Source organism: Salmo salar, chromosome 10, assembly GCF_965601325.2.
Source record: "Salmo salar chromosome 10, fSalSal1, whole genome shotgun sequence".
Classification (NCBI taxonomy): domain Eukaryota; kingdom Metazoa; phylum Chordata; class Actinopteri; order Salmoniformes; family Salmonidae; genus Salmo; species Salmo salar.
Genome location: NC_138300.1, coordinates 31,386,340 through 31,406,242, shown reverse-complemented (window position 1 = coordinate 31,406,242; position 19,903 = coordinate 31,386,340). Strand labels below are relative to the sequence as shown.

The 19,903-nt window shown below is 42.6% G+C and overlaps 1 protein-coding gene across 2 annotated transcripts; it reads right to left on the bottom strand.

The window, feature by feature from the left end:
• Positions 1-1,352: 1,352 nt before the first annotated feature.
• LOC106613967 (flavin-containing monooxygenase 5) lies at positions 1,353-19,903 on the bottom strand. 2 transcript variants are annotated; one of them, XM_014216834.3, is made up of 12 exons: positions 19,752-19,903; positions 13,924-14,072; positions 12,045-12,233; positions 11,747-11,912; positions 9,618-9,760; positions 9,105-9,187; positions 8,224-8,340; positions 8,002-8,149; positions 7,708-7,915; positions 7,416-7,488; positions 3,382-3,583; positions 1,353-3,164 (listed from the first exon to the last, which is right to left on the bottom strand). In XM_014216834.3, exons 2-12 carry the CDS (start codon positions 14,053-14,055, stop codon positions 2,940-2,942), a joined length of 1,686 nt encoding a protein of 561 aa, XP_014072309.1. In that variant the 5' UTR covers positions 14,056-14,072; positions 19,752-19,903; the 3' UTR covers positions 1,353-2,939. The 2 variants fall into 2 exon arrangements, with proteins under 2 accessions (XP_014072309.1, XP_045543576.1); XM_045687620.2 differs by lacking the exon at positions 19,752-19,903 and adding an exon at positions 16,866-16,884.

Here is a 19,903-nt window from a genome sequence, read left to right as displayed (position 1 = left end):
TTTGATGACGCCACAGGTGAGCAGATAGATTCAGGCCTTTTAACCACTGATGTCAGTTCAGTTTTGCATTTCCCCTCACAAAGAATTAAGGGTAAGGATGGTGTTGTGAGAATAAACTGATCTTAGATCAGTGTCTAAGGGCAACTTCTAGCTGGATCAAATTGTTCGGAGTGCTTGGCTTGGAACCCTACTGTAGCTCAGCTATGCATCATTAGCCCCACAGCTGACAATAACACCCTATGTACAGTTAGGGTAGTTGTTTCTCTAAAACAGACAACCAAAGATTGTTTGCAGTCGGGATGAGGCTTGTGGTTTACATTGGGTCCCAGTGGTATAAAGTACTTCAGTAAAAATACTACTTAAGTAGTTTTTTGGGGGTATCTGTATTTGACTTTACTATTTATATTCTTGACTACTTTTATTTCACTACATTCCAAAAGAAAGTAATGTACTTTTCACTCCATACATTTTCCCTGATACCCAAAAGTACTCGTTACATTTTGAACGCTTAGCAGGACAGGAAAATTATCCAATTCACACACTTATCAAGAGAACATCCCTGGTCATCCCTACTGCGTCATTAAACACATGCTTCATTCGTAAATGATGTCTGAGTGTGGCTCTGGCTATCCGTAAATTAAAAAAACAAGAAAATTGTGCAGTCTGGTTTACTTAATAAGGAATTTGAAATTATTTATACTTTTACTTTTGATACCTAAGTATATTTTAGCAATTACATTTACTTTTGATACTTAAGTATATTTAAAACCAAATACTTTTACACAAGTAGTATTCTACTGGGTGACTCACTTTTACTTGAGTCATTTTCTATGAAGGTATCTTTACTTTTACTCAAGTATGACAATTGGTAACTTTTTCCACCACTGTTGGGTCCTTGCTATCTGGCATCCTTGGGATGTCCCAACTCTTGACGTGCATTGAAGTTGGCATTTTAAATGGTTAAGATAGGGTTACGGTAGGGGTTAAGGTTACTGTTTAAGGTAGGGCAGTCCCAAGGATCCCCGAAAGCAATAACTGTTTACATCGTGGGCTGAGAGGCTAAGGCAAATGTCATTCATTTTTTATTTTTGAATCTAATCTACAATAATGTTTCAAATTCATAACTTGTTTTCATCCCCTAGTATTACATTAAAATGTTATTAAGCCCAACAAAGTAAATGTTGCTGGGCTAAAAAACATACAACATTACAAAGAAATTAAACCTAGAATCCTTAATTGAAACGATAAAAGTCGGCACCCTGCTTCAGTTTTGGAAAGAACCTGAGGGATGGGCCCAGAGAAATGTAACCACTCTGAAATCATAGACCGAGGATGCAAACACTGAACATCCATGAAATCTAAATGAACGTTTTAATGTTGAGGCTACACAGTGTTTGTTTAAATATGCATTGTTTACAAACATTTGAGTAAAATTAGCTTGTATTTTGGGTTCGGATTGGGTACGACATTTGACGTAAGCAAGAGGCATTTCTAATAAATGGGTACATATAATTAGTCAAAAATAAGATGTAGCAACAAAAGATTCTAGCTTTAAAGTGCGACTGCCTTTAAAAAGCAACAAATCCCTTTGAAAATGGCCTATGTGACAACAAATTAGCAAGAAACAGTTATTCTAGTGTCAAAATTGACTACATAGTGTAAAATAATTTTGGTCATAAAGTCATCTCATCTAAAACAGAGTTTGGACCATCTGTGCGTCACAACGGGTAAATTAAGCTTGGGTTTTGATTTGATGATGTCCATTTGCCAACTAACATGGGGTGAACAGCTGTGTGGATTGCTCGCTCTCCAATAGCATTGACAGTGAGACCGACCTGCCCAGCAGCTCTAACTTTGCTTACATAAGACAACACATTGCACATTTTTTTACTTGAGAAATACTGCACCAAACACCTTGGATGTAAAATTGCGCAACATCCTCGTCAAAAACATCAAAATTAATTACAGATTTCTTGAGTTATGTTAGATTCATTCTGGGGATTTTGAGGAAGTGAAACAGGCTTCCGCATCTACAGTGTCTCATGGGGGACAAACATAATTAACCAAACGCCAAATCGATCCAGAAATCAACATTTTATAATGAGCATCAGAAAAACGTGCCAATCGAGTGTTCAGTGGCTCTTTAAACATCCAGACACCATGCCTAGCAACTACCTCCTGTCTCCTACCACCCTAGGCACCTGTATAGCTCTGAAAGGGATGACAGACAAGGAGGGGGGGGGGGGGGGGGTTGTCTCTAGGCCACACTTTAGTGGTTTATAGCAAAGATGCCACACTCTTCTAAAATACTTTTGCTATTTAGAAAATAAGGTTATAGAACAAAAGAAATGACATTACAATATATCTGATCAGTCTAAGGCACTGTGGCATCAAGTAAAATTGAATCCAAGCAATTATGAGAACAGGCACCATACTGTGGATAATGCATAGTGCAATATTAGTGTATTATTTCCAATTCTGTGCATCCATTCTGTGAATTATTGGTTATGAGAGATTCATATTAACATAATTTGTGTTCCCTGATTAGTTGGTAGAACTCTCATCTTTCACAAAGATGACCTGGCAGATTAATTAACAGACAGTCAGGTTAGTGATTGCTGCCTGCTATTGCATTTCTGTATTTCTGGTTAATAGCTCATCTTTATGAGTTTGTTTCAGGTCACTGTCCTGGTGTAACGGAGGTGACCTCCTTGGCTTTAGCTCAGTGGGCTAATGGGCATTAGTCAACCAAACCAGTGTTACAATACCCAGTACTCTGGGACCCTCAGTCCTTAAACATATTTGTTCTATACCACCACTAGTACAGCTGGTTTAGGTGTACTTGTACTGGAATTGAATAAATAGGTGCAATGGCTGAGGGCTAGGCTAACATGACTGGGCTAACACCCAGTCACAGCCTGGGTTTGATCGCTGGTGAGTTACCACAACACTGGCAGGTATGGTTTGATCTTTTCCTGCCAGGTGGTGGGGTCCAGGGCGTTGAGGAGGGATGGGTGGTTGTGTATGTTCCAGTAGTACCCCAGAGCCAGGGCAGCAGCCCCCATGGTTAGGGTCAGGGGTAGGGAACTCTGCTTGGGCTCAGGGATGTCCGAGGGCCTGGTCTTCAGGGCTCCTGCCATCCGATCCCACGTAGTCAGGATGGCCTGGAGGGAGAGGTAGATGTTTCAGTTTCTCTAATGTCCCAAATAATACTTAGGCCTGTATCGAAGACTATTCATTTAAATAGGGAGAATTAAAATACCTAAATAGTTAGTTCTGAATTTCAAGCACAGCTTTATTTTAGTGATTGTATCGATACCAGAAAACACAACATTATCAGCAGTATATTTTTGTATTAATACACTGTAGGCCCATCCCTACCTGTCGGGCCCCGTCCCACTGTCCCGGCCCTCTCAGACGGTACTGGTACGGGGTGCATGGCCCCAGCAGCACACGCAGCCACACACCAGGATCCCGCAGCAACAACCCTAGGAGGCTGGGACGCACCCCCACCTGGTAAGCTATCTGGTCCATGTAGTCAATGTATTCCACCTGGATGGTGTGTCTCTGGGAGGTCACATACCTGAGACAGGAGAGTTAGGCCCTGCCCAAAAACAACCCATAGGCCCCCTTCGGTGTTTTGCAGATCTGAAGGACCAGGATATCTATTCAAATCAAATTTTATTTGTCACATGTGGCTATGCATAGATAGACAGCGAGTTGCAGAAGTGTAAAAACAATGTAAATAGTCAGGGTGGCCATTTGATTAACTTTAACAGTCTTATGGTTTGGGGATATAAGCTGTTAAGTAGCTTTTTGGTCCTAGACTTGGTGCTCCGTTACTGCTTGCCGTGCAGTAGCAGACAGAACAAGTGGGTCTAGGGTTTCCGGCATGATGGTGTTGATGTGAGCCTCACAGCTTTGTGAATGTTGTCTTGCTCACATCGGCTATGGAGAGCGGCTGGGGCGGCAGGTAGCCTAGTGGTTAGAGCGTTGGATTAGTAACCGGAAGGTTGCAAGATCGAATCCCCGAACTGACAAGGTAAAAATCTGTTGTTCTGCTCCTGAACAAGGCAGTTAACCCACTGTTCCTAGGCCATCATTGAAAATAAGAATTTGTTCTTAACTGACTTGCCTAATTAAATACATCCGATGAGCATCAGAGCCGGTGTAATAGGATTCAATCTTAGTCTTGTATTGACACTTTGCCTGTTTGATGGTTTGTTGGAGGGCATAGCCGGATGAATCCCTGAATATATTCCAGTCTGTGCTAGCAAAACAGTCCTGTGGCGTAGCATCCGCATCATCTGAACACTTCCGTATTGAGCTCGTCACTGGTACTTCCCGCTTTAGTTTTTGCTTGTAAACAGGAATTAGGAGGATAGAATTATGGTCAGATTTGCCAAATGGAGGGCGAGGGTGAGCTTTGTATGCATCTCTGTGTGTGCAGTAAAGGTGGTCTACAGTTTTTCCCCCCTCTGGTTGCACATGTGACATGCCGGTAGAAATGAGGTAAAATGGATTTACGTTTGTCTGCATTAAAGTCCCCCGCCACTAGGAGCGCCGCTTGTGGATGAGAATTTTCTTGTTTTCTTATGGCCTTATACAGCTCGCTGTGTCCTGTCTTAGTGCCAGCATCGGTTTGTGGTGGTAAATAGACAGCTATGAATAATATAGATGAGAACTCTTGGTAGATAGTGTGGTCCACAGCTTATCATGAGGTACTCTTCCTCAAGCGAGCAATACATTGAGACTTCTTTAATATTAGACATCGAGCACCAGCAGTTATTGACAAATAGACACACACCGCCGTCCCTCGTCTTACCAGACGTAGCTGCTCTGTCTTGCCGATGCACGGAGAATCCAGTCAGCTCTATATTGTGTTGTCGTTCAGCCACGTCTCAGTGAAATATAAGATATTACAGTTTTTAATGTCCCATTGGTAGAATAGTCTTAATCGTAGATCGTCCAGTTTGTTTTTCAATGATTGCACGTTGGTCAATAATACAGGGGATAGTGGTGTGTCATGATGTTGCCCTGATTTGGGTACAGCGAGCACAGTTAAACCCCCCTCCCTCTGCACCAGGCCTTTTCTATGCACCATCCCCCGACCTCTATACTTCTGACACAAGGCTGTGTGAAGGCAGCCATAAATTCCGAAGGAGAATGTCCTGCCTCATGGCCACAGTATGGAGAGAGAGGGGTTTCATAGAGAGACAAAGGAATTCTTCCACCTCACAGGACGGGGGAACCGAACGACATTTATGTTCTGGAAAAGGTATAAAAGATGGGTGAAGAATCCAGCTACGAACTGGTCCGTTTGGTACAATTTTCTGACTAACTCATGAGAGACAATATTGCCATATTACCATAATAATGTTTATATAATAGCCTCAGCTATGAGACTTACATCTAAATGGTTGTATACAATTAATGCATAAGGATAAACCTATTTGGAATATGTTGAGATGCTATGTACTGATGTTAATGTGAGAGAATTGTATTTCTGTTCAAAGCTTAACTAAGTCACCAGCACGCCCCCAGGGACACAGACAGGACAAGGCGTCATGTGACAGCCTTTTCCACGTTCAGTATATGAACCCCCACCCAGGGTTTCTTTCTTTAGACCAACTTACCTCAAGAAGAGAGAGCCAAGGTTTGACCATGCATTCCTCTACTGCACTTTAACCATACCACGTGGTTAAACTTTTAGACTATCGATACCGACAGAATAATAACAAGTCTTTGATATTAATTACTAGTCTGCAGCTAGAAATTCGGTGTCATTGAACGCGAAGACCGACGAAACATCCATTCTATAACGACATTAATGAATGTCGCTTTGAAAGATCCATTCTGAGAGAGAGAGAGAGAGAGAGAACGAAACTCTCCAACAAAGATCACGACGACACACTGAGCGTAAATATATATATTGATTGCAATTGTTTCCGAATGAGTGAGCATTCATGTGCAAAGGATTAGCATATCAATTGTTAATATTTATCAACTGTGTTGTGCCTCCTCAGCTGCCCTTTATCACCCTTTGTTTAACAAGCCGCCATGCCGGTTTAGCCCACTAGGGCACATTCCTCTACCATTGCTTTGTAACGATACCTACTGTTTTTTATGCTTTCTGTGAATTACTTAGTTTAGTAAATAAATGATTTTAAGACAATTGATGTATGGATGACTTAGTGAAGACTGGGTTCGTGCAGACAACAACAATTTACGACGTTTGGAATGAGACGACGCGAGGTAATAACACATCATTAAAACAAGAATATAATAGATCAGATCTTATAATATAATATATAATGTTATAATATCTGACAGTTATATTAGGAAAATTATAACTGTGTAATCTGAATATTTTCCTTGGTGCCCCGACCTCCTAGTTAATTACAGTTACACGATGAATCAGTTAATCGCGTAATAATAATTACAGAGAGTTATTTGATAAACATGTCTTCAAGTTAATGATGCCCAAAGACACGACAGGTTGTTTACCTACTCGTCAGCAAATTCTTACTATGCACCCCGCCATCCTCCCCCTTTTTTCTCTGTTTTTTCTTCACGCTGATGACGGGGATTTGGGCCTTGTCTTGACAAAGCAGTATATCCTTTGCGTCGGACTCGCTAAAGAAAAAATCTTCGTCCAGTTTGAGGTGAGTAATTGCTGTTCTGATGTCCAGAGGCTCTTTTCGGTCATAAGAGACGGTAGCAGCAACATTATGTACAAAATAAGTTAAACAATGTGAAGAAAAAAAAATAGCACAGTTGGGGCCTCCCGAGTGGTGCAGTGGTCTAAGGCACTGCATCGCAGTGCTAGCTGTGCCACTAAAGATTCTGGGTTCGAGTCCAGCGGCTCTGTCGCACAATTGGCCCAGCGTCGTCCGGGTTAGGGGAGGGTTTGGCCAGCAGGGATATCCTTGTCCCATCGCGCACTAGCGACTCCTGTGGCGGGCCAGGCGCAGTGCACGCTGACACGGTTGCCAGGTGTATGGTGTTTCCCCCGACACATTGGTGCGGCTGGCTTCCGGGTTGGATGGGCATTGTATCAAGAAGCAGTGTGGCTTGGTTGGGTTGTGTTTCGGAGGACGCATGGCTCTCGACCTTCGCCTCTCCCGAGTCATTACGGGAGTTGCAGCGATGAGACAAGACTGTAACTACTACCAATTGGATACCACGAAATTGGGGTGAAAAAAAACGAACAAATTGAAATTACATTTTTTAAAAATAGCACAGTTGGTTAGGAGCCAGTAAAACGGCAGCCATCCCCTCCGGCGCAATTATTAAATAGGTGCAAGCAATATGGTGGAAACTTCCCTAAATCCAATTAAAAAGGTAGGTGGAGCCATCATTATATTGCTTAAACTTATCCTGTTCCCTCAAATCTACTAAATCAATTTCAGTACCTCTTGGCAATTGTCTCCTCCTTGTGTTTAATGTCCTTCAACATGCAGTCCATTGAGGGAAGAGTATTCAGCCCTGTGGGTGAAACAGATAATCCAACTGATATACAGTATGGCTCTGGACAAAATAAGTGCACCAAAGAGACTGTTGGGTCATTTTGATATATTTTTTTAAAGAACTGTAAGTGCCTTCTGAACAGAGAGGTATGCTTGTGGGAGCAAGACAAAGCGAGAGAAAGCGAGACCGGGTAGTTAAACAAGTGGGCCAATGTCTGGTAAAATAACAGTGATGTACCTTTGAAGACCCTGGTGGCCCATCGGGCCTGCATTTCAGAGATGGGCATGATGGCTCCAAGTGGCTGCACCAGCCCTATAACGGCCAGTGTGGGACGCTCTAACCCCGGAAGGAACATGTACTTATACAGATTGGCCTTGTTACCGGAAACCGGCAGCATACTGGACGGTAGGAAGGGGAAGGAGAAGTTGTAACCAGTGGCAAACACCTGGAAATGAGGTAATGGACAGGTGAAAGGTGGCAACTGTGCGTGAGTTTGGGTGTGTGTATATATGACTATGTCTGGTTACGCACCACCAAGTCTATGTTGTCCTCCATGGTTCCGTCGTCAAACTCAATGCTGGACCCCTGGATCCTGCGGATGTTGGGTTTGACCTGCACTGTGCCAGACAGGATCCGGTTGGGCAGCTCATCATTCACTGTAGGGTGCTGGCTGAACAGCCTGGGACATACACAACAGGTTTAAAATAATTCAGTTCTCTTTCTTTTTTTCTTTCTTTGTGTGTGTGCTCTTACCTGTGTTTGGGCTGTAGAGAGTAGAGGCTGTGGTTGAATCTCTGGTTGACTTTGTTCTCTCCCAGTCTGCAGACCAGGCCAAAGGGCAGTACAGACTGGACCATCTTTAACACCCTTCTAAATAGAACCAACACAATGTTAGTGTACACTGAGTATACAAAACGTGAAGAACACCTGCTCTTTCGATGACGTAGACTGACCAGGTGAATATAGGCAAACGCTATGATCCCTTATTGATGTCATGTTAAATCCACTTCAATCAGTGTAGGCGAAAGGGAGGAGATAGGTTAAAGGATTTTTAAGCCTTGAAACAATTGAGATATGGATTGTGTATGTGTGCCATTCAGAGGGTGCATGGGCAAGACAAAACATGTAAGTGCCCTTGAACGGGGTATGGTAGTAGGTGCCAGGCGCACTGGTTTGTGTCAAGAACTGAAACGCTGCTGAGTTTTTCACGCTTAACAGTTTCCCGTGTGTATCAAGAATGGTCCACCACACAAAGGACATCCAGCCAACTTGACACAACTGTGGGAAGTGTTGGAGTCAACATGGGCCAGCATCCCTGTGGAACGCTTTCGACACATTGTAGAGTCCATGTCCCGACAAATTAAGGCTGTTCTGAGGGCAAGGGGGGTGCAACTAAAATATTAGGAAGGTGTTCCTAATGTTTGGTATACTCAGTGTATGTTACTGATGGAACGCAACCTCCTTCAAGTGGAATCCATTGATCAGGCATGTTTCTGAAACAGGTGACATCTACGACCAAGCACTTTCTTTCATCTGTCCAATAATTTCTTATCAGTAATGATGGAGGAAGACAGTTTGCATTTGTAATGTTTTTAAAGTGTAAGGCGCAAAAAGGTGATTTCCAGACAATCTACCTGTTCAATTGAAAGTCGATGGGCACCCCTTCTTGACCCACACGGTTGAGGATCCATGCCCCACGCCTGGTACTGAGGAATACCTGGAGAGAGAGAGATGGGAGAGTGGGGGGGGAGAGCATGGGAGAGATTAGGGAAGAGGAGGAGGCGAAGACAGGCAGAGAGGTCAGAGGATGATTTGACGTAATAAAATGGTACTGGATAGACAGACTTGCCTTGTTTTACTGTTTCAGTCTTCTGCTCAAGTTTGCAATCTTCTGCTCAAGTTTGCAATCTTATCTCAGTACCTCTGAGCATATGACAATATTGGCCCCACCTCACTACACACAGCAAATTGGGTTACATTTTGTGAGTGTGTTCAAATGGTTTTGATCATGTCTAGGAAGCCGTTTGTTATGAACTGATTGTTACAAAATGCCCTGTTTGACTGGGGCCTACTTGGTGGCGCGTAAAAACGGTTTTGCTTGGTCGTTGTACATGTTAAGATTCTAACTCCCAGCTGTTCTACTGTACCTGTTTGGTGACCCTGCTGAGTTCCACAGCGATGTCTCCTCCAGAGTTGCCGATGCCGATCACCACCACCCTCTTCCCCCGCCACTCCTCTGCCGTCTTATAGTCCCGACTGTGGAAGTACTGGCCCTTGAATGTGTCGATACCTGGAAGACAGGCCTGTGTCACTGACTGACTGACCACCCCGCACAGTACTACTAGGGGTAGTAAGTGCACAGTAAGCGAGATAAGACTGTGGCTGAAATGAGACAGAGAGCAAATTAATCAAGACATTTCACATATGGGTTCTGTCTGCTTTGTAAAGAGGGAAAGAGTGATCATGTACTTGATATTAACTGTGTTTCTAACCAACAGATAAATACCTTTTAAATCTGAATCATACTTCAACCTAACTATCATCTGCCATGCATTGGTCTCTATCACGACTAAGCTGCGACACAGTGCCCTCCAGCCACTATTATGAGACAAACCTTAAAATAGAGTTGAGATAAGACCAGACTCGGGGTTGGAGCTGACATACACTATATATACAGGAGTATGTGGACACCCCTTCAAATTAGTGGATTTGGCTATTTCAGCCACACCCATTGCTGACAGGTGTATAAAATCGAGCACACAGCCATGCAATCTCCATAGACAAACATTGACAGTAGAATAGCCTTACCGAAGAGCTCAGTGACTTTCAATGTGGCAACGTCGTAGGATACCACCTTTCCAACAAGTCAGTTCGTCAAATTTCTGCCCTGTCTGAGCTGCACTGTAAGTGCTGTTATTGTGAAGTGTAAACGTCTAGGAGCAACAACGGCTCAGCTGAAGTGGTAGGCCATACAAGCTCACAGAATGGAACAGCCAAGTGCTGAAGCGCGTAAAACATTTCTGATCTTAGTTGCAAAACTCACTAGCGAGTTCGAAACTGCCACTGGAAGCAGTGTCAGCATAAGAACTGTTCGTCGGGAGCTTCATGAAATTAGTTTCCATGGCCAAGCAGCCGCACACAAGTGTAAGATCACCATACGCAAGGTCAAGCGTCGGTTGGAGTGCTGTAAAGGTCGCCACCATCGGACTCTGGAGCAGTGGAAAGGCATTCCCTGAAGTGATGAATCACATTTCACCATCTGGCAGTCCAACGGACGAATATGGGTTTGGCAGATGCCAGGAGAACGCTGCCTGCCCCAATGCATAGTGTCAACTGTAAAGTTTGGTGGAGGAGGAATAATGGTCTGGGGCTGTTTTTCATGGTTCGGGTTAGGCCCCTTAGTTCTAGTGAAGGGAAATCTTAATGCTACAGTATACAATGCCATTCTAGACAATTCTGTGCTTCCAACTTTGTGGCAACAGTTTAGGGAAGGCCCTTTCCTGTTTCAGCATGACAATGCCCCTGTGCAAAAAGCGAAGCCCATACAGAAATGGTTTGTCAAGATCGGTGTGGAAAAACTTGACTGGCCTGCACTGAGCCCTGACCTCAACCCCATCGAACACCTTTGAGATGAATTGGAACCCCGACTGTGAGCCAGGCCTAATCGCCCAACATCAGTGCCCGACCTCACTAATGCTGTTGTGGCTGAACGGAAGCATATCCCTGCAGCAATGTTCCAACATCTAGTGGAAAGCCTTCCCTGAAGAGTGGAGGCTGGAATACCAGCAAAGGGGGGGCCAACTCCATATTAATGGCCATGATTTTGGAATGAGATGTTCGACAAGCAGGTGTCCACATACTTTTGGTCATGTATTGTATCTACAGGACACAGTTCAAGGTTCACTCTGTATTGTGCCAACGTCTAAAATAAAACCCTATTCCTTAGGGGTGCTGCGTCTAAAATAAAACCATATTCCTTAGGGGTGCTGCGTCTAAAATAAAACCCAATTCCTTAGGGGTGCTGCGTCTAAAATAAAACCCTATTCCTTCGGGGTGCTGCGTCTAAAATAAAACCCTATTCCTTCGGGGTGCTGCGTCTAAAATAAAACCCTATTCCTTAGGGGTGCTGCGTCTAAAATAAAACCCTATTCCTTAGGGGTGCTGCGTCTGAAATAAAACCCTATTCCTTAGGGGTGCTGCGTCTAAAATGACATACCTTAGGGTGGGTGTCATTTGAGATTGGCCCAGTGTCTGAGGTCACTGTGTTGTAGGCTACCTGGGAAATCGTGTAGAGGCAGGTTGGGGTGACAGTGGTGTCCTATACAGATCATCACAGCATCAAAGATATGTTTCTCCTTCTCTCCCTTCTTGTTCTCCGTCTCCACATCCCACTGGCCCGAACGAGAAAAGTCTGGTCTTGGCTTCACCTGGAGGACTCTGATCTAACTTACACACACACACAAGCAATCGTATCAGTGTTATGTAACATATGCAATGTTCTAAACGCCTCACCTCACTGAGTGCAACCTTGAAACTGTATAAATGATTGCTGTGACCGGGAACTGAGCTCCTACCTGGAAGCGTATGTGCTTGGTGAGTTGGAAGTGTTCGGCGTACATGCGGAAGTAGTCCATGATGAGGGAGTTGTGCATGTAGTTGGGGAAGTGGGCTGGGATGGGAAAGTCAGAGAAACACATCATCTCCTTGGAGGTGTTGATGATAACAGAGTGGTAGATACTGGCCCTGTCAGCCTCTGGGTTCTCCTAAGGATGGAGAGAAGAATAGGTGTAAATGGTCAGAAAATGATTTCCCCACACACTTTTTATGAGTGACTCAGACAAGGAGATGAAGCCACTTTAGCCTATGGAGATGGAGAGACGATGAGGCCACTGTATCTAGAGCAGTGTTAATTTTGGCAGCTATTTTAGATTTTGTTTTAGTGTTAGCCTTTATGACTAAAATAGCTTTTAATAGTAGCAGGGAAGACTTATTTCACTACTGAGTCCAGCAACCAAAAACAAGAGTCATTGCTAAAATATAACTTAAGCCAAAAGCACATCAAGTTCAGGGACAAGTGCATCGGGGCAGGGGAGGGAGCAACATCACTAACTGAGTTAGAGATTGAATTTAACACTGCTTACTGCATTGCCGAAGAGGAGATGGCCTTTACCAAATTCGGACCCATGTTAGTCTCCCAGAAAATAATGGATTACAAATCTACCCGACATATGGAAACGAGGTGTCCTGCGCAAACATTATTGGCACGGGATCCTTGGCACGTATCTACCCTAAGCCTTAACCCTAAAAGCAAGTTGATTTAATAGTTAGATTCTAGATCAAAGAAATTGATTTGTTATTGTGAGAGGCGACTAAACATTTATTTAATTATCCAAGTATCAGCTCATAGTCAGCATGCTGCCTTGTTACAACATAAATATTATTAGCTACATAGTTTTGTATTATTATTATTCTGTTAGCTGAACGCAGTTATGGATAACAGTTCAGTTTGCAGTTGCACTTTTAAATACAATAAAGATTGTTTTAATCATCTATATACATTTCTTTGCTGTTGCACTTTTGAATACAATCAATGTTCTGTTTTGTATATTACTTTGTCCAAAACTAGTCACCTATGCAAATATGTTTGCAGTTGCACTTTTTAATAAAATGATTAAAAGTTGTTTTTATTGTAATGTCTTGCCCACTCTAGTGATGTGTTCTACAACATCAAGGTAACAACTGATAACAATAAAGAATGATAGGACAGTCATTTGCAGTAAATTTTGTCTGGTGCTCCTTTCTTTTTGAAGTAAGTAGCAGCAATGCTACCAATTAAAATGTTTAATTTAGAGCACTGACTATACTCCTAATATTCAGCAAATAGCATGAAAAAACAACTGCACTCGCATTTTCGGACCGTCATAGCGGCAACACAGAGGAATAACAGCGCATATTGGAAAATAGAGCTTCTGATGTGATTAAAGCTAAAATAGCCTACATGAAAGTAAGAGAGAGTAAACATTATTGTTTCTAGTTTAGGTTAGTTACAATTGAAGTGTCTTGTCCTCACTGCGCATCAGTTCAAAAGATTGACGAGTGACTGAAGTGACCGCCCGGGAGCTGTGTGTGAGTCAGGGCAGATCAACTTACAGACCACGCAACTGAAAGACATTCATTCTGCCAATGAGAGGATTACATTAAATATTCTACAAAGGTTGGACAAAACAGATGATGTCATATTGAATGTCCATTAGTCACACTTGGAATTCTCATCGTCACAATGTTTTTCCATCAACTAAAATGAAAACTCATTTGTTACAGCTATCGTTTTATTCATGGCACCCCGTCTCATTATCATTTGTTTTCGTCAGGGAAAATAGGATTACAAATACTTTTCGTCATAGTCATTGTTGACGAAATTAACACTGATTGAGATGCAGCAGTCCGTCTTACCTTGAACCTCCACAGTCCCCCGATGTCGTCACTGCTCTCAAAGCAGGTGGGCTCCAGACCCTCATCCAGACAGCTCTTGATGCTGGTCAGACCTGAACTTCCCCCTCCAATCACACACACGCGCCGTGACATAGCGTCTGTCTGTCTGTCTGCAGAGGCAGGGAAAGACACAGTATAACGCAAAACATTAGGCTTAGTAGCCTACAAAAAATACATGCTGTCTGTCTTCACAGGAAGGACAGAAGTAGAGGAGATTCAGTAACTCATGGAGGATAAATGGAAGTAGATACTTTATACAGACTAGATCTAAATCTATCCAAACTCTCCAATCAGAGGGGTGGGTGTGGCCGCTGGAGAGCTGCTTGTTTACCCGTCATGCAGCACAGGCTACTGTAGCCATTGCTGAGTATCTCAACTCTGTCCATATCAAAAGAGGCTGCTGGGAGGAGCTATAGGAGGACGGGCTCATTGTAATGGCTGGAATGGAATCAATGGAACGGTATCAAACACATGGAAACCACATTTGACATTCCAGCCATTACAATGAGCCCATCCTCCTATAGCTCATTCCACCAGCCTCCTCTGGTCCACATATACATCTATACTGAGTTGAGCTGCGATTTGTGTAGGCAGAGTCTACCACCAACTAGATGGAGTCGCTATCAGTCAACACAATTCCACGGAATCAGAATGATGCTGAGACTTTTCACTTCAACAAACAAAACCAATGATTTCAAAGTTAAACAAACCATACAACTCTATGCACAAGGACTACTTTTAACAATGTACACATTTACTTGAAGAACAGTGCAGATGCCAAGTTTGGTAACAAAACTACAGTTTGTGCTGTCATTCTGTTACCAAATTTTGTATCTGCACTGTTCTTAAAGTAAAATGTTCTGTGAAAATTGATCAAAGTAGTCCTCGTGCATAAAGTTGTATGGTTTCCAACTGAGCACACACTGGTTGAAACAACGTTGTTTCCACGTCATTTCATACATAAGTATTCAGACCTTTTACTCAGTACTTTATTGAAGCACGGTCAGGTTGGATGGGGAGCGTCGCTGCACAGCAAGTTTCAGCTCTCAGTCTCCCAGTCCCTGCCGCTGAAAAAAATTCCCAAAGCATGATGTTGCCACCAACATGCTTCACTGTAGGGATGGCATTGGACAGGTGATGAGCGGTGCCTGGTTTCCTCCAGATGTGACGCTTGGCATTCAGGCCAAAGAGTTCAATATTGGTTTCATCAGACCAGAGAATCTTGTTTCTCATGGTCTGAAAGTCCTTTAGGTGTCTTTTGGCAAACTCCAAGCGTGCTGTCATGTGTCTTTTACAGAGGACTGGCTTCCGTCTGGCCACACTACCATAAAGGCCTGATTGGTGGAGTGCTGCAGAGATGGTTATCCTTCTGGAAGGTTTTCCCATCTCCACAGAGGAACTCTGGAGCTCTGTCAGAGTGACCATCATGTTCTTGGTCACCTCCCTGACCAAGGCCCTTCTCCCCCAATTGCTCAGTTTGGCCGGGTGGCCAGGTCTAGGAAGAGTCTTGGTGGTTCTAAACTTTTTCCATTTAAGAATGATGGGGGCCACTGTGTTCTTGGGGACCTTCAATGCTGCAGACATTTTTTGATATCCTTCCCCAGATCTATGCCTTGACACAATCCTGCCTCTGAGCTCTACGGACAATTCCTTCGACATCATGGCTTGGTTTTTGCTCTGACATGCATTGTCAACCTTTATATAGACAGGTGTGTGCCTTTCCAAATCATGTCCAATCAATTGCATTTACTACAGGTGGCCTCTGATCAAGTTGTAGAAACATCTCAAGGATGATCAATGGAAACAGGATGCACCTGAGCTCAACTTTGAGTTTCATAGCAAAGGGTCTGAATACTTATATAAATAAGGTATTTCTGTTTTTTATTTTTAATACATTTGCAAAAAATTCTAAAAGCCTGCTTTCGCTTTGTCATTATGGGGTATTTTGTGCAGATTGAGGGAAAAAATATAATTTCATCCATTTTTAAAATAAGTCTAACGTAACAAAATGTGGAAAAGGGGAAGGGGTCTGAATTCTTTCTAAATGCACGGTACATTTCAAAGCGTTTTTTGATTAACATACATTCTCAAGCCTCGTTCCCATTACCTATAAGCACTTTGTTACGTTCCGCCTAAAGTCATGCATTTCAATGGCAACGTCCACAACGGAGTGAAAACGCAAATCCCCCTTGTGGTTCGAGGCTCCGTTGCGAGACGGACATCGCATACCTTGACATTTTTCTAACTTTGCATTGTCTTCAGTCCAGCCAGAGTCCGTCGAAGAACAGGAAGTTACCAAAACAAAGAAGATGAAAACGTGGTTTTTGGTGTTGGCTTTATGGGATAGCTAGCAATTTGTAAACTATTCCTATACAGTGGGGCAAAAAGTATTTAGTCAGCCACCAATTGTGCAAGTTCTCCCACTTAAAAAGATAGAGAGGCCTGTAATTTTCATCATAGGTACACGTCAACTATGACAGACAAAATGAGAAAAGAAAATCCAGAAAATCACATTGTAGGATTTTTAATGAATTTATTTGCAAATTCAACCTTTTCTGTCTCATGGTGTTGCGTGTGAATGTTTATCCTTATAAGCTTGGAAAAGAGACCCTTTTAGATAGATGTTTTAAATCCTTGAACCCAGACTTGGACCACACACCCTTTCCACTGAATAGCAGGCAGGGGAAGCAAAACAGGGATTGCTTTGCAACGCTTGCAGTTAGCCACTAATTAATTTAAAACCACTCATTGTTGAATTTGTGATTTCCGACTTGTTGTTTTTATTTATAATTTCTCTTTATATGAGAAGGATTGAAAAGGATTTGCCAGCAGATTGTCGACGTGATTCATGATGATGACTGCTGGTCTAGCTTTTTTAATATATATATATATATTTTTTTTACCTTTATTTAACCAGGTAGGCTAGTTGAGAGCAAGACTGTGACCTGGTCAAGATAAAGCAAAGCAGTGCGACACAAACAACAACACAGAGTTACACATGGAATAAACAAACATAGTCAATAATACAATAGAAAAAAGTATATTGTCATTGTCCTGTCTTGCCACAGTACTGTGAACCGCTGCACAATGAAGCGTGTGATTGGTCTAGTTATGTAAGGGATCAAGGGGATTGGATGCATGTTTTAAAGACACGCCCCTCAAGATTAGAGCGGAGCTGAATGGAGCGAGAGAATGTTCTATGCTGAGTTTGGAAACAAAAAAGTGTAGCTCTGTTTTATTTATGCTTAGTGGCAACCCATCATTCAGGACAGGTGTTTTGAGCCCCACCTGTTTAGGCAACTCCAAAATGCAGCTGTTTCAGCCTAGCTCAGTGCTTTCTGTGGAGGAGGGGCAGCCAGCAGAAAATACAGAGCGTAGGCTTTGGTAATCTTCTCTATTTGAGCCGTGATTGGCTCAGTGTTCTGTCACTCATGGGGACACTATGTCACCACAGAATCTACAGGGAGATCTAGGCAGTTCAAGCCCCCTTGGTTGCTGCCATAGATTTACATTAGAAGTGCCTATCCAAGAAAACACAAGGTCATTGCCACAGATAAAATGATGTCATATCACGTTATATCTACCATAGTTTTGATTGGACTGATATATCATACTTTCAAAATCTTAGCTAGCTTGCCTAGTTAAATAAAGGTGAAATAAATAAAGAAATAAAATGGTAGTATTGCAGGCGCAGATGCTCAGAGAAGAGCGTAAAATGTATGTCCCATCCTCTCGCCTCGCTTCCAACTCATTGGATGAGAAAGTCAGAAATCCCACTTCAAAGACGAGCATACAAGGCATGTGTGACCTGTTTCAGAATGCATTGTTTTGAATTATAATGGCCCAACCAAAGCAAGTTGGCGGGTTGTCTAGTTTGACACCTCTCAATTATTACAGTAGTTGACTAAAGGCTGCGCCTACTCTTTACATGCTTCACTTCACTTGAAATTTGCATGAACCAAAAAAAACGCTCTGCTAGCAGTTCTCGCCGTTCCCTTCCCGCCGTTCCCTTCCCACAATCCCCTGCACATTCCTCTGAGTGCACATGTTGAAAAATAATGGGGGCGGATCCTTCTGCTGAATGGCAAATATGCATAAAGATGGTAGAATTCAGATATGACGTCATCGTTTGAGCACTATCCACAGACTTTTTAAACTATGGTTCAATGTGCCTATAAATCAGCACAATCTACTTTTTGGAGATATGGACTATCCCGCTAGCTCTGCCTGTCCGGTCCTTTCCATCCGCCTCGCTCTGCTTGCCCGTCCGCTTCTGGTGAGTGGAGTTCGTTTCGCATGGCCCGGTGTATCGGTTGGGTGGAATTTCACTTAAGGACCATTGGAATGGTCTAAAACCCCAAACTCCGCTCACCCGAGGCACCTGGCCATGCAAAACGATCTCCACCAGTTTTTCGCTTTCGTTTTTGTGCCTGTTCTTCACACGCGTATTCGCCCGCTCTCATTGGATAGAATATCCCACCTGATCTCGCCATCCCCTGCCTGCCTTCCATAGTTGAGGACATGTATTTCCATTGTTAGAGGGGTCACTCGACTATCTTGTCAATATAATAAATAATCTTTGTAATAGCTAGTTTTTTCTGTCTATTTTCCAAGAACCTCCTTGCAAAGTTGTCGGTAACGTTATAACGCATAATAAGACACTGTTATATTTACATTGTTCTACTATTAACGTACGACTTCGAACAAAACCTCGTATTATCCCGAAAAAAACCTGCAAATAGAAGTTCAGGCAACTTACTTGTTGCAACACAAATCGTCAAATGTCTAACGTTGAGGGCAGAGTCTAATGGCGTTTATATAATTCATTGGCGGAGTGTCTGCTTGTGTAAAGGTCCCTACCACATTGACGTTAAAATGTAACATGGTTAAAGGGACAATCAGCAGTTGCTACATCCATTTTTGGACTCATTATTTAATTATATGTACATTTTAGTCATTTAGCAGACGCTCTTATCCAGAGCGACTTACAAATTGGTGCATTCACCTATAATATCCAGTGGAACAACCACTTTACAATAGTCGAATACAATTGTATTTGTCACATGCGTTGAATACAACAGGTGTAGTAGACCTTACAGTGAAATGTGTACTTACATGCCCTTTTTAACCAACAATGCAGATAAGAAAAATAAGTGTTAAGAAAGTGTTTACTAAAATGAACTGAAGTAAAAAATAAAGAAATAATAGAAAAATAACAAATAATTAAAGAGCAACAATAAAATAACAGTAGCGAGCCTATACAGGGGATACTATCGGCTCAGAGTCAATGTGCGGGGGCACAGGTTAGTCGAGGTAATATGTACAGGTAGGTATCAATGTAACCATTGATTCTTGAATTATATAATTTATAAATGCCTCATGAGCCAACTGTCCTACCACATCAGAACCCTAAATATAAGCCTGTTTTACTCCAATGTTTGTAAACAAAGAGCATGTAAACAAACACGAATATAGCCTCAAACCATGGTAAAACTATAGTTTTTATATCATGGATGGTCAACCCTTGCATTCATAGCGCTGGTCCCACCTGATCTCGCCATCCCCTGCCTGCCTTCCATAGTTGAGGACATGTATTTCCATTGTTAGAGCGGTCACTCGGCTATCTTGTTAATATAAGAAATCATCTTTGGAATAGCTAGCTTTTGCTGTCTATTTTCCAAGAACCTCCTTGCAAAGTTGTCGTTAACGTTATAACGCATAATAAGACACTGTTATATTTACATTGTTAAACTATTAAAGTACGACTTTGAATAAAACCGTGGTCTTACCTCGTATTACCCCGAAAACAATCAGCAAATAGAAGTTCAGGCAACTTGCTTGTTGCAACACAAATCGTCAAATGCCTAATGCTGAGGGCAGAGTCTAATGGTGTTTATATAAATCGTTGGCGGAGTGACTGCTTATGTAAAGGTCCTTGCTA